Source organism: Dysidea avara, chromosome 2, assembly GCF_963678975.1.
Source record: "Dysidea avara chromosome 2, odDysAvar1.4, whole genome shotgun sequence".
Lineage (NCBI taxonomy): Eukaryota > Metazoa > Porifera > Demospongiae > Dictyoceratida > Dysideidae > Dysidea > Dysidea avara.
The window spans coordinates 42309148-42325616 of record NC_089273.1 but is presented as its reverse complement, the minus strand read 5'-3'; the positions used below and the strand labels follow the sequence as shown (position 1 = coordinate 42325616).

The following is a 16469-nucleotide window of genomic DNA, read 5'->3' as shown; positions in this document are numbered from 1 at the left end:
TACGTATAATGCATGCATCATGAAATTACGTTTGTCCTCCCTTGCATTCCAATTGTTTGCTGACAGCCCAAGGTATCAATTCGCAGTAGCACAATGGCTTCCTTATGTTTGTAATCGACTTATTGCAGAGGCGCTTCTTCTACTGTTCTCCATTTGTAGCACTGAGTAACGGGCTGAACATAGCTGAAAGCAAAGCATAATGGCCACTTTACTTTCCAATCAGTAATCAACAGTTACGGCAAGCATTCAGACGAAAATGTTAACTCAGGCACCATTCATTCTTATGATGAGGTATGTGCGAGTTCACCAGTTTACAATGTTACAAAAATTAAACAAGAAAAAATTAAGAATTTTAAGTTCAATTAGGGATCTTAGGACATCACAGTAGTGAAACAAGGGAGGTTGCTTACACCTACAGATATACTAGTGGACATTTATTCTCTATACCCATGACTGAATCAAGGATTATATACTCACACTATGACACCAGGGGGAGTAGCTTGAAATTTTAAAATGTGAATCAAACTTGCAATGTTCATGATGGACCATGAAATGATGCATGCACTCTAGTGTGTGTCCAGTTAGATAGGCCAGGGTATTCCCACAGAATTATTTTTGAAAATTACGTGTGACAATTTTGAATCTTGAAGCAATACTGTTGTGACAGCAGCACCGAGGACAGACATAGCATATTATATACAAAATGGCACACCATGGCAGTGCAATCACACTACATAGCTAGCATCATAGGCTCTCTATTATCTATGACATGTAAAACTAAGGGGGCCGGGTGGTAGGCTCCTCCAGGGAACTTTTTGAATGTTAGCTAAACCATGTGAGGTTGAACAAACATCATCAAAATTATTAAAATGTGCTTGACCGCTAATAAATCAGGGTGAGTGTTCTATTAAAGTGACTGCTCTATTAGAGTATCTTGAACTTGCTAGACCAGTTTCTGTAAACCTCAGAAACCCTGCCAGAGCTGTTCCTAGATGGACTCTTACTATTGTACAAAATAAGTTGAACTACACAACACATAAATTGCTATAAGCTTTGTTAATGCGAGCTATCAATGCATTAAAAAGGTCTAATTTTACTCTTAGTTTCTCAGTTCAATTTCCAAGTATCAAAGCAACTGTCTCACCTGCCTACATTGTAACTACGCCCCTAGGCACATAGTAGGGATCATAAAAGCAATGACACAATGGAGGTTGTTCACACCTTTAGCTATACTAGAAGACGTTTAGTCAATAATTTAGTAATATCCAGCATGCTAATAGTGTAGCTACAGCCATCCAACAATGGTTCACATACAAGTTATCCACAATTATCTCTGAAGAGAATCAACTTTGTAATGAGATCAAAGACTTGATGCTTATAGCAAAAAGTCTTCCCAAAAATTATTTATATCAGATCCACCTCATCATCTGTTTAAAACATTGGTCAAGATTACTGAGTTCCTTATATACCAGTACATCTTACAACTGATTGTGGGTTTTGGTTAACAAGTCAATACAACTAAAATAACAAAGAAAAAAACTCATACAAAACCATCTAGCAGCTAGACCATACATCAAGATAATCTTAAAATTTTAAAAATATTCCACTTCGACAACATATTCTCAACAGATTGTTATACAGCCGATAGTAAATTTAAAAACAAGCTGATGTTGTCTGCTTCTAAACACCAGGCGCCATGCAGCAAACAAACCTAACTGGAATTAATTAACAGTAATTTATATTGGGTTTTGTTTTGTTGCTACATACACAATTGAAGTTGCATTTCATAATTGATGAAATATTTTGTAATTCTGTAATTACGTTGCTAAGCACTGCTAAGGAGGCATACCTCAAACAAAACACTTTAGCCCACTAATAATGCACAGAAGTATCTTCTTAACTGTTTTATAGTTCGCCTATAACATTTTCTTGCGCAAATTCTCCAGGCAAAGCCCCAAAACTGCTCTTCATTTTCATTTGCGTATGTACAGATACGCCCCTTTTCAACTTGAAGGAATTCGTTATACCTGGTAGCCTAGGAGGCCAGCTGTGTTGTTTTTCAGCTGTTTGACATCAGTAGAGCCCTTTGGGTAAGGCCTTCATCGCGTCATTATAAACTCGTTTCACCCGTATTTCGAACCGGCACGTATTAACCATCTTAAACCAATGCCCAGAAGTTTAATACAGGCTCTATATGGCCTTTATTTATCACATAACGGTTGTTTTTAGCAAACAAACTTTTGCTCACATGGGTGTGGAAAGACAAACAAATATACAAACAAACATACAAACACACACTTTTTGGAAAATAATTTCAGTAAACCAGGTGTGCGCCTGGTTAATAATAGCGCAGCAAGAAAGACAACAATAGTTTGATGTACCATGAAATATTCATACATTTGTAATGAGAGATACCACACCTCTACCTGTCAGGTACTACAGCCTAGTAGACTTCACATGACATTAACATAAAAGATCAGTCCAACTAGATGTTCCTTATAGTGTTGAGTGTCGTTGGTCTAATTTTTTCGTGTGGAAGGTGCCATCAATACATAGTGTAGATAGTAATTTGTTCAGTTAATAATAAATTGTTAAAATAATTTAATGTTTCATCAATATGAACTGATTAGTGGCAGCCATACAAAGTTAGTTGGACAGCATTTTTGTGCAATGTGGGAACAAGCACAAAAATCCATAGACCACACACACACGCACACACACTACACACACACGTACACACTCACTCACTCACTCACACACACACACACACACACACACACACACACACACACACACACACTACACAAACGACACACAAACACACACACGCACACTACACACACACTCACTCACACACACTACACAAACGACACACACACACGCGCACACATGACACACACACGTGCACACACACTACACTACACTACACACACACTACACTACATGCAGACACGCACACATACATGCACACAAACGCACACGCACTCACCACACACACACTACACACACACGCACAGACACGACACACACCTTGTTGTTCAGACAATCTCTGGCCATGAAGCATATTCACCAAATCACACACTTTCCATTGTTTATCATGTATCTGCTTTGCAAAATCCTCTTTAGATCCCTCTTTCGCAGACCACCAATAAACTACAATCCACTTTGTAATGATCAATCTCTATCCTCCGGCAGTGAAGCAGGCAACATTACAGATTTGAACATCTTTTCCACCATCGATCATTTGGCAATCGACTGTTTCCATAAATCCTATAGGAATAAAAACAGTCACAAAATACATGTTAATGTTAAGCTACTTCAAATGAATATCTGCTTAGTTAGCTAATGGCATTGGTTTGCTCTGTAATACAGTGGAGCCTAGTCACCTGTGCAACCTCTCTAAAAGGCCAATTTTAAGTTCTCCTATCAAGGAATTTAACAACTCTAAAAGCAAAACTAGCAACGTACGTATTAAGACCAAGCCCAAATTAGGGGAAATGTGCTTTTTATATATCTAAGTTTAAACAAGTGATGTAGTGCTACTTCTAAAAACCAGCTGTCATGTAGCTAGCTAACTCATTTAGAATTAACCAACTGCGTATTACTATTTTAATCAATAATAATTTATCCAACTATCTTAACCAAAGGGAAGGTATATAACAAAGAGTCACCACGCCCCGTATTTCAGACACACACACACACACACACACACACACACACACACACACACACACACACACACACACACACACACACACACACACACACACACACACACACACACACACACACACACAAACTTACATGAACAAATACAGTAAACCAGACACGTGCCCAGTTTAAAAACAAATATTTCAAATACATAGCTTGTTTCTAACATTTAATTGATAAGCATGAACGTACTGCATAGAACTACACTGAGATACATAGCATATAAAAGTTTAATTCAAAGGATTTTCTGAAATCATGATTAGTAAGTTTATATCTGTAGTAACCATGGTTATGAATGTTTGGTGGGGAAATAACATTATTTTGTTGAATGTCTATTTTAAAGATGAATGTTTAAATTTTAGAACCTTTGTCTCAACTATGACAGCAGGACTAGACAGGTTCTATACAAACATTATAACAGTATTTCAAGTATTTTGTAATTGAACAATTATTCTGTAGTTTATCAATTACTAATTAATTCATGCTACGGTAAATAACCAAAATGTAAGCAAGCAAGCAATTGTCAAAATTCCCATAGAGTCCCTTTGAAAAATTTTTTTCCTTATGCTTAATCACATAATTTGAAAAAAAAACCTACTCAGTGAACACAAGATAGTATAATATTGAAGTTTGTCTGGGAGAAGATCAAAGTGTTAAAGCGAGCATGGGTAGATAAAAAATGCAATTACTATTGTCGATTTCATGCCCAACTGAAAAGTTACATATCACAAAGTATAATTTTTGACCCAATACAAAAAAATATTCACACAATAAGATAAGCACAGTGGCACCTTGCATGGCTCTGTATGCGTTCAATAATTGAGCCCATTACACAATCCTGCTCAATTACTCTAATAGAACATAAGACCTTGGAGAAAATACTGTCGATGGCTGGATAATTGAGGAATCACGGTAATCACTGTAATATGGGGTTTCTCAACAGGGGTGAAATAACATACTGAAATAACATACTAATAATTATCTCCCATGCACCAGGTGTTTGTAAGATACAGTACAGTTGGGAAAATTTATATTTTACACAAAAAACCCACTCAGAGAGCACGGTTGATCATGTGTGTGACAGTATAAATCATTACAACTAACCGTCACAATGACAACTGTCAAGCTTTAACTCGTGTGTATGCAGACAGATGTACATAGACACAACCACAGAGCCATCTGTTATACAACTTCTCAAACTCCCCATGGAAGCCATCTAATCACTTGGCCAAGGGACTCTGAGATGCTTTAATTAAGGCAAGATCGAACAGCCCTCAGAAGGGCAGCAAGGCCTGGACTGACCCAACAATGTGGTCGCTATGTACATCCTACACGTGTTGTTTACCTAACAATAAATTTACTGCTGCTATTAATTTCAACCATCACTCTAGTTTTTTTTTCATGTAATTTGTTTGATAATCTTTGTAATTACACAATATACGGTTGTAGTCTGGAGTCGGTTGCTTCTTTCGCTAATACTAAGGGTCTGGTGAAATACAGAGTGCACATAATTGCTGGTTATAGCAGATGATTACCCTTTAATTGGAAAAAAGTATTGCATTGCCAAGGTGATTTGCGTGTGAACGTCATTGGCATGAATTAATTAGCTACCGCCAAATTTGTGAGTTAGAAATGATTTAGGTATTTCACTAGACCCATACTAGGGCCGGGCACCAAAGTAATATAGTTAGTCGTATTATCTGTCTTACCTCAATTGCTCCAACAATCTGTACAGTTGCCAGGGGCAACTAGGATGTTGGGTAGGATGTTGGGTAGCAAGTTGCTGGCATCCTTGAACCATTGGTACAGTGTCTCCTGGCAACAACATCAAAAACAGGTTAAGTCTATCACAACACACACGTAGTTTATGATTTATTTAGTGTAGTTTCTATACACCACTGAAGATCAACCTTCAAAATAAGTGGTGTCCTATAATGCTGTGCTAAAACAATTATTCAGATATTTAAATATTTAAGACTTAAAAGAATAATCGCTCATTAAGCTGTTGTCTTGTTTACAACTACTCAAACAGTAAAAATTTGTGCGTACACATGCACTTGCAATCATATAACAATAAACATTTTAATAACTAAAAGAAAGCATTGTGGGACAAGCCTGGTCTAGAAGACTTGCTAGACACACATGCACATATGGTAGGATCAGTGGTTAACTCTTGAATTGGGTGCTATTCACTATATAAACTTTAAAAGCTGGAGTGTGCTGAGCCCTTGGACAGTGACAAACAGTGGTATTTGTGCTAGTGTTTTGTATGGGACACAGTGCCAACAGTAGTTACCCAATTTTTAGTATCCTGCATACAACAATCACTGTGGTTAGTTCAGTGGCAGTTTTGATCAAATAATAACACCTAGCTACTTCTCTACTGGTGATAGAGAAGTGTTGATTGGTGTTGATAAACTGAGCGTTTAGCTGAATGCATTCCAGTTAGATACTTACTCCATTATGCAACTACTAATAAATTCTGTTTCCCACCCACCGCCCACATCTGATTACTGTCTGCTGTAAATAGTTCGTATTCTTCTATTGTTTTCCAGTTATTCTTGTATTCTGTACAGGCTCATCTTGTAACAGTGTCAGGCTCACGTATCAGTAGTGCTATCAAGTCACCACAAATTTGTTTGTTATTTTTGCAACTTAAAAGGAAGGTACAAGCTTAAGCATGCTTTTATACAGCTTTTTATGGTTGTACCAGACAACAATGGCTTGAAAAGTTTCCAATCTTATAATGGAAATGGAACGCCCACCCGCACGCAAATTTGCCTGAGTCCAGGACGGGAAACACAGAATTTATTTGGAGCAGCCTTGTGTGGCTTTCCCTTGTACTATTAGTTGAAATGTGGTTTTCCGTTCTTCGTTAATCATTGCAGCATGTCTAGCTGTCACTCACTCTCTATGCCTAGGCAATTATATATATATATATATTGCCATTATGCAGCTATCAATGTTAAGCCCCACTCCCTCCAGCACGGGCAATGTCGGGGATTTGAAGTTGAAAATGTACCCAAGGGTGGGGAATTTGAATGAAGCACTAAGAAGCTCCGCACATTTATCCAACCCCAAGGTGTGCAACAAGAAAGAATTTGTGATAAGAAAAAAACTTGACAAAGAGCTTTGGTTTTATCACGTGTCACAAGTCAGAGCAATTTATCCCCAGGTTGGGCAATTTGGCTTTCTTTCAGGTCAAATCCCCACCCTCCCTGTAGTATTGAGGGGAGTGGGGCTTAACATTGCTGATTTTGTGCTGAACCTTGTTTGTGGGCCCTCTATTCTCCATATTGATCCACGTGTTCTTCAGGAAATTTCCGTGCGTACCTGATCTGGCTTTATACAAACAAAAATTGTAGCAACTTCACGAAAGTGTTTCGGGTCGACCTGAAGGAACTTATGGCCTTGATTTTACCCAAACAATACTGTCACGGGCAATACTGGGGCTCGTTCAAGCTTGCCTTTGGCAAAGACACATCTCAAGCACGTTAAACAAACATCACGGATACCTGTGGGGAAGTCGTACGCCATTGATGGTAGCTGCATCCCTGTGTCCACCGAGAACTCCCTTAACAAGTTCGCGTCTTCTTCGGTCAAGAGAACTTTTCGAGACTTTTCTTGCATTACAACATAATCTCAGAGCCGGCGCCTCTAATCTTGCGGTCTACTAATTAAGCACCACCCTGCGCTACCATCGTAGATTAGCAGGGAACCAAGGGCGCAAGACAAGCGAATTCCACGAGGAGGGCTATGATATTCTGGCAAGCAACCCTGCAGTGTACGACGACTGGTACGTACGTCCATATTATATGTGTGCAGTAGATTCGTGTCTGCGCTCGCTGTGGTTATGATCTGGTGGGATTGAGGTTACACCATCGATGTGTTTCCCCACCCCATCGGTGGAACTTTACAGAGAAATTGACACGAAAAGTAACTCAATCATGGGGCATTTGACAAGCACCCAAGAGTCAAGTTGTAAATAGCTGTATGTATACAATGTCAAATCCCTGTGTTGCACCTGGTGTTTGTGGTGGGAATTGGACATGCAAGATTTGCCCTCCTATGGGGCATTTGACATTTGGATGTCAAATCACTATCATAGCTCCATGTACGCCTGAGGGATAGGGGGCTAAACATTGATAGGTGTATCAGCCAGGGTCTGGTCACCCTAGCGGGTAGTTGGAAAAAGCGGATATGGGCACACACGTACACTTCAAAACACACTTTTACGTCTACACAACAGTACCTAACGTCTTTCTGTATAGTAGTCTTCCCCAGACACGGTCTTCGCATAGAGCTTATCCATTTATAAGCACATGTGTGGAGGATTGGTTAGTACACTACAAGTATTATAGACAATGTACTGCTGTATTAGTTCTCTAGAAATCTAATATAGTTGTAGATATCCACTGTCGTAGGCCAGATCCAGGAGTTCTCAGCTTTCAGTATAAGGCACAGGCGCTTATACCTACTAAGGTCCTGGCCTGCGAGGCTAAGTTGGGGCGTGCCAGCTGAATCTCTGTGAGTGTGCATTAGATTTCTATAGCATGTGTACAACAATATATGGTGTATGGTACTCTGTAGCGTGCTAGCCTATCCTCTGCACATATGCTTATAAATAGATAAGCGTTACTCGAAGTTGATCTCTGTGTCTGAAAGCAAAGACTACAGCATAGAATAACATTAGATATGAAAAATAACTGTTGTATAAATGTAAAAGTGTATTTTAAAAACGTCCGTGTCTGACCATATCCGCCTTTTCCTACTACCTCACTCTAGCATTACAGGCGGAATGTAAGTAAACAGTAACGGCAGCAAGAATTAGGCTTCCACCGATACAGAAAAATACCTACCGATCCGATCGATACCTAGTAGTAAATTTTCACCAATACAGATACCAATAATTGCCACACAATTTACATACCTCTCAAGTTAGCTTATGTGACTATACTCTATTAGAATATTTTATTGTGCAGTGACTGTTCTATTAGAGTATTTCGATCAAACATAGTAAGTAAGTAACAGTTACTCAATGTTTAACAAAGCAATTCCTGCACCTTTTGTGCTAGAATAATGCTCAACACTATTTCCAGCCTGTTATACCTCACGTTTTGCTAGTATAGCATTTACGATGATAGTTACGATGATGACGATTGGTGTGAGTGGCTATTAATCGGTATTGGAATACCTAAATAACCGATACCAATTGATACCAAAAGCCCAATATCGGCTCCGATACGATACCGATCCGATTATCGGTGGAGCACTAGCAAGAATATCACATCAGACAACCATATGTGACCCGCTGAACACTTTAAAAACCAGCTGTTTTCGCACATCCCTCAAATTCCATTTTAGTACTTCTCTGTTAGCTATAAAAACAAAGGAGTAGATAGCCAACGTTTCAGCTTTTTGTGATGAATAGTCTTGGAGTTATAGCGCTAGACATTTGGAACAGCAATAAAATCAATTTATACTGCAACACTACGGCAAACAAAATACAGACACTTATTTAATTGATCATAACTCATGATTATGAAGATGGGGTTTAGCTCAATCTGTACACCATGACCTGGTACATCGACCAAGGTTTAGTGTTTTCCATGTATGTCTAACATGTGGACAAAGAAGAAGGCCATTTCAACGATTAAATGACGACGATAAACTTTATTCCCACATTGTAAATAAGTGCCCATTATTGACGTCTATGTGCTGTATGAACACAAAACAATTGAAGGGGTTAGCGGAAAAAAGGGGCATGTGCCAGTTTAAAGTTTCCATTTTCTAAAAATTAGAATTGTCTGAGCCATGTGAATAATCTTGTTACTAAGTAAACAACAGAATTTAAGTATCAGATTAGTTTTTAGCAAATACCACAATAATTCAATTATGTCCCTAACGTCTGTTTAATGCCCACTATGTGGTCACCTAAATTTTCAAATGGCACTTGTCCCCTTTTGCCACTGACCCCTTCAAATATTTTCTTACTCCCAATAAACAGTGTGGAAATATTGATTTTATTGATTTGAGCCTTGTTTCAGTACATGTTAAAGTGATTAGACGTGCATAAAAATTTATGTAGCACACTTATTTTTATTTCAATACATTTTATAGAGAAACAGAATTTTTTTTTTTTTTTGCGATAACAGCCTGTTTTCACTCAGCGGGTCATACACAAGGTTAACAAACAATTGCTAACATAACCAAACCCTATTTCCATGTTGATTAGACAGCGTTACATATAGCTACAGTAGGTCAGCTCTAACTAGAGTACAATACTCTAAACAACACCATATTGGTGACTACAAGCAGCCTCAATCATCTCACATCTTCACAATACTTCATGACAAACTTTTATACACATTACATAATTCTATAGTATCTACGATAACTCCTAAACAGACTTCACAATAATTTAGTAATTACCAGTAACACAATCTGAATGTTTTGATGCTAGAGTGTAACGTGTTTTATGCATCGCAAGAACTTGGAAAACGCCAATACATTGTATCATAGTTTTCCAAGTTCTTGCAATATGTGCTAATATTGTTTCAGTATGCTAAATGTACATAACCACACTTGTGATGTTCTGTGGCTGTTTAGCTGTATGTATTGGCATGCTAAAGTCCGGTGAGTCAGTAGTCAGCACTGAAACCTGCTGTTGAGCAACTGTACACGCACATGCTTGTACAGTGGGAAATTGGAAACAGTGGAAATGGAAAAACTGGAAACGGAAAGCAGAAATGGTCAAATCGTCATATAAATGTACCCTAGAGTAAAACCCTTGTGTAGTGGCCACCTCTTAAAGATCACCTTCTTATAAAGACCACCTTCTTATAAAGACCACCTCCATACAAAGACCACTTTGTAATTAGTCATGAAATACATGTTTGAAGCTTATCAAATATTACCATGTACAGAGGTAGTCTTTATAAAAGGTGGCCTTACTTATCTTTAGAACCTAATTACAATGTAGTCTTTGTATAGAAGTGGTCTTTGTACAGAGGTGGTCTTAATAATGACACTAAGTGAGGTTCTACCCTAGGACCGTAAGAGCCTAGCTGTTTTGATAAAGTCATGGAATAGATGCTTGAAATCTTAACAATGTGAGGGGTAGTCTTTGTAAAGAGGTGTTGTACAGAGCATGATGCTTTGCATTGCAAGAACTTGGAAAACTGCACTATACAGTTGAGACAAGTGGCTGGCACTTCATACAAACCTTAAAACCTCACAGTTTACTTTGGGGTTGGCATGTGTCCACCACTAAACCATCAATACATAACTTGATTAAATACTAAATATTAATACCTTATGTCTGGCCTCTCCCACATCAATATACTGTATCATGAAAACATCACTACTAACTGATTGGCTATATCATCACCTTGTCACTGTATGTCCCTTAGTCCAAAACCTAAAAGGTACTATACCAGTAGCATGCCTTTAGCTACTTGCAGCAATGTGAGGTAATACTCAAACAAGGCTATACCGGCTGCCAGATTAACCCTCTGGTCCACTTTTAATCAAGCAACAAAAGTACCTAAACTCCAGTCTGTTAATGTTGCTTAATGTACAATAGCTTATCTATGCCATTGTGACTCATATATTGGCTAAGTTTATTACATATTTTCATCAAGGTCTTCTTCGGCACCTGCATGTGTGTTTATCCTTATTGCACCTTTCATTAGCCAGAAACTATTGATACATCTGCTAGGCACTTCTTTATTCAATCTAAATTGTGTTTTCTTTGAGTTCTGTCTATTGGTTTCTTTTTTTGCTTTTATGATATCCTGTTACTTTGTATTTTGAACTATCATGAATGTTACCTCCATGTTTGATCATGTTAATCAAACTTGATCAACATGTTTGATCAAACTCATTACAATGTTTGATCAAACTCATTCACCTTTTTGTAACTTATTTTGTTATTGCTGTCATCATTTAGGATTTCTTTATTATTACTCCAGATAGAGTCACAATTACATTACAAAAAGATTCATGGACACATATCAAGATACTATTACTTGGTTAAACGCCGCGGTGCTTATTACCTTAGTTAGCAAAATTGATGTGGCGACTAATCGAATTTGAATGCCACTCAATCCTTGAAAATGATGTTGAAGCTATTATTTTCAAAACGATTGTGGCACTAGTGTTGTTTTAGTTCTAAGGAACTAGAACTAAATCTAGTTTTAGTACAGCAATTTAATTCTAGTTCTAGTACACTAGAACTAAACTAAAATTGTGGTCTATTTTAGTTCTAAAACTAAAACTAAACTAAAATTCTTTCAAGTTATGGTTCAAAAACTAGAACTAAACCAAAACCTTTAAAACTTTTAGTTCAAGAACTAGAGCTAACTAAAAGGTTTCTCAAGCAATCCTACATAAAAGGGTGTTGTACACTATAACCACTTAACACTTTTCTTTGAAGATGGTGATGCCTGAAAATGCCTGCAAATGCCTGCAAATGCTACCATAAACATTGTCAGAGGAGGTTGGACATGCACACATGAGTGCATACATTTTGTATTGAAAGTTTAACCAAGCGTCCACGAAAGTTTTCACAAATACCATTCGAGAGTGCACTTCAAGTTTAGTCTATTCAGCCGGTCAACCCCATTCAACCTCACTACTCCAGGCACGTAAATTTCTCTTGAAATCTACAGGATCATGTGTGTAAGCATTCGCTGGGTGGAATCCATGTGTAGTACTATAGGAACGCCTTATGTACGTGTATTTAAACACAATGATTGTCGAAGAAAGCAATGTGCATGCTAACAAAGCCTCTCAGAGTATTGAAAAAGAAGAGCGGACGCCACTAGTTTGGCCTTACAGAGAATTGAAAAGAGAATTAGAAACTCACACACCCGCCTTGCAATAAGAATTTGCTGTTCATCTTAAGAAGCACAAGGTAACATGATGTGGATATTGCTAAACATTTCTTAATTCTATCACTTACTCCTTGTCATATATAAGAATTATGCAATTAACAGAAATAAATTTCAGAAGTGCTTGTATCGTGTCCAACCTCCTCTGAAACATTGCTTAATTCTGCCTATTTAGGTTATTTAAGCTCAGTTCTCATTTGTGCACAATGGTAAGTGGAAATAGTGCTGAACATCAAAACACCAAATCTAAAGTTTCTGTAAGTTTAGGGGGTGCTACCAAGGTTAGTATATGTGAAGATATCTAACACTAAAACTAACACTAACTAAAATGAAACTAATACTAACTAAATTACAGAAATATGGGGTACCAGAACTAATACTAACTAAAACTTTAGTGGAATTGGGATACTAGAACTAATACTAACTAAAACTATAGTAGAATTGGAGTACTAGAACTAAAACTAACTAAAACTATGACAGAATTGGAGTACTAGAACTAGAACTAAACTAAAATGAATCTGCTGTACTAAAACAACACTATGTGGCACTACGTGGCTACTATTGAAAATATGGTATGCAGTTTTGCCTGTATATGAGTATTATAGATGGTAGTTTAGTAATATGCAATTAATACATGATAAACCCAATCCCACAATGTATTGTAATTAGTGACAGTATATAAGAAGTGATAGTCTGTAATGTAAGGTGAAATTCTTTGTATTTTTTAAGGAGGTCAGAATGCTTTTGAACAATTTTTGGAAGGTCATATAATTGATATGACTTGAAATCTAAATACGTAGCTTATAGTTGAGGGGTGGGGAATCTCACAGACTGCTAATCCACAAAGTTCACGGAATATTTCCACTAAAATACGACAATTAATTTTCAGTGATATTGAGTTTCTTACAGTTAGATATGCTGTGTGGTGCATAGTCTAACTGGAAGGTTGTTTGTAGTCTTCTACCATGTGGGCACCCGTCATGAGATATGGAAGCATTAATAAGAAAAATACTTTTATGCATTGAAAATAAATGAAGAAAAGTTGTTAAATTTAAATTGCTACAAATGTGATAAATAAATTGGTTACTATCCTATAATGAGTCTTAGTGAACTACATACACACGTACAACCAACCCTAAATGATAAGCCAGTTTCTACATACTTCACTGAGTACAAACTATGCAGACATTTACTAACAAATTTGATATCATTTTTGTAGTTCTTCCTGTGGTGATTCCAGCAAGCACTGTATGAGCCAATCAAAGGGTTAGCTAAACTACGTATATACCTCATGTGACCGGGCCTGCAAAAATTTGTCTAGTTTTTCAAACTTTCATGACTCATAACTTTATAAGCCATTATGCTATGACCATGCAATTTGGAGCCCTAATTCATAATTTACTTGCCATTGTAATACAAATTACAGAATGCAAATATTCTAATCCACTACTGAGGTATGACTAGTTGTATGAATACCTGTAGTGTGTACCAACATGCCCTATTTTCGCAGGCCCGATCACATATACAGTAATACAATAGTGCGTTATAGTATATAAGGTTTGGTTCGAGATTATCCCAGCGTGACCTCGAACCTATCTTGAAGTTACAGCTATATACCAGGTGTCCAGTTACAGTAGTGTAAGGGCTTTAAATAGTTTTGTAATGTCTAGAATATGCTAAAGCATTGATGCAGAAAATTAGCACCTTGGTTTCAAAGACACCAGCTTCATTGAAGATAAACAGAAAGACAAGGTGTGGATATCGAAACTCCAAAAGGCACATGCTAGTACTGATTTTTTTTTTTTTTTTTATGGCATAAAAATATGGTAGTCATATGATGTGCCATTCAACCTCTAGCCCTTCAACTGTGGTCAGGAAGGCAGGTGTGTAGGTAGGCAGGCAGACAGACAGACAGACAGACAAACAGACCAAAATTTGGATTTCAGCATTTTTAAGAATTCAATATTTGTGCTTCTATGATACTAGTGTTTTAATGGTATATTTGGCATTAGCTTTCCTTCATAAGAAGCTTTTTGTTGCATAAGATGTTTCTATAACTAATTTTTAAGGACAGCATTATGGGGTGATCCCTACTAAACAGTACTATGACATATGTAATTCAGGTCAATGACCTTCCAAAATTATTGACTACCCTATATTTTACAGTCTGTGATGACATGATCTCTTCAAAATCATCCACCATTTTCTTACTCAAGCCAATCACTTACTACTAGGGCTGAAACAAATATATATGGCAAATGCTCAGGTACTCGTTAAATATCTCAAGTACTCATTAGCAGCTTGTGTGTGTGTGGTGTGTGTGTGTGTGTTGTTAACAAGAAGAGACACTGTAAATGCTGCACAGATTGAAGTTGTGGAAGCTTGCACACTCAGGAATATTTGCACGGACGCTGTAGTACAGTATGTGTATCGTTGTTGCTATATAAAATAGCTACTCTACAGCAAAGCTTACTCCTCTAGATGTTTAGTAAACTTGTAAACAGTCTTTAAACACCACAGAAGTTTTAAAACAGTTGTAAAAAAATCCTTAATTGATCTTTTCCATGCTACCCAAAGGATTTGTCCCAACCCTAATCTCAACACCACAGAACACTCCCACATGGCTCCATACATATCAAGCTGAGAAAAGCAGACTGAGGACAAAGTTATTAGAAGTGCAGTAGAGTAATAACCATAGATCCTAGTTACTAGATTCATATTATTGCTATAGCACTTTAATATATACATTTGTATACACTTCAAAGTCTTCACGATGATTTAGTTACGTCCTATCGTACATGTTGAATACCTCATCACCGGACACTTTACAATTTAAAATTTTGGCCCAAGTTTGTTTTCTTTTATTAGAGGAATCCATGGAGATACCGCCCTTGGTGTTAGTGTGTAGTACTTGATAACTAAAACCCACAATCACCTTTTCCATAGTATTGTATAAAAGAATCAAGCAACTCTACAAACGTACACGTTCATGAAATTCTCTATTTTCAATCTTGAAAAATTTTTGGACAGACTCTTTGCAAAAAGCAAGGAATCTGAAATAAATGAATTTGTTTACTTTGGTAAAAAGTCACTTAAATCATAGTGGAACTTTGTCTACATCATTGATTGGCATGCAGAGAATGCTTTGATGTTGAAAAAATGTGGAGTTTTTAAAGCCTAAAGGACTGTATGTCTTACTGTATACTCAGTTCTATATACGTATGTTATAGTTAAAGCACCACCACGCGTCTACGTAAAATACAGTACGAGGGGGTGTGTCGAGAGGCTAATACAGCACGAGGTGAAGCCGAATGCTGTATTTACCTCGAGACACCCCCAAGTGCTCTATTTTACATACACGCAAGCATAGGCGGTGCTTAAACTGTTATATTGTACTTTCTGGTCATCTGGCTCGGAGGGATCTCTAGTACTCAAATCGCTGCAATTTTCAGGAATCAGGATATCAGTAAGTGTTTTTATAATCTATTTCTAGTCATAGAACAAACTAATAGGATTAGTTTGGCTAGTTTTAGCGATATACAATGTCTCACACGTGATCAATTGTGCTGTCTTAGTAGCCGTGTTTAAATATATTCTTGATCAGGCGACCAGTAAGTGTTTATGCAATCTATTTCTAGCCGTAAAATGAAGTGGTAGGATTATTTTGGCTGGTTTTAGCGGTCTACAGGTGTCACACACGTGTCACACACATGGGGTTGTTTTCATAACATTCCTTAAATATATTCTCCGCAAAACTGTACTGTATTTGCCCAATTAGCTGCATGACTGTTCTGTATGACTCATCAGTACAGTTATGCAGCTAATTAGTACTGTATGGACAATATGATATGCAGCATCGCTTTG

At 37.4% G+C, this 16469-nt stretch overlaps 1 protein-coding gene across 9 annotated transcripts in view; it reads left to right on the top strand.

Annotated features, from left to right (window-relative positions):
- Positions 1-7377: 7377 nt before the first annotated feature.
- Positions 7378-16469, top strand: part of LOC136247378 (uncharacterized) — a 28231-nt gene continuing 19139 nt past the window's right edge. For 4 of the 9 annotated variants that reach the window (XR_010697447.1, XM_066039054.1, XM_066039056.1 and 1 more), the window contains exons 1-3: positions 7384-7507; positions 13825-13871; positions 14772-14871. Coding sequence is in view for 2 of the 9 variants with exons in the window: in XM_066039054.1 (XP_065895126.1) it covers positions 14864-14871 (8 nt within the window). In the remaining 7 variants the exon portion in view is untranslated. Of the gene's footprint in view, positions 7508-13824; positions 13872-14771; positions 14872-15353; positions 16072-16469 lie in introns of those variants that run through there. The other 5 variants (XM_066039055.1, XM_066039053.1, XM_066039058.1 and 2 more) reach the window with 4 other exon arrangements.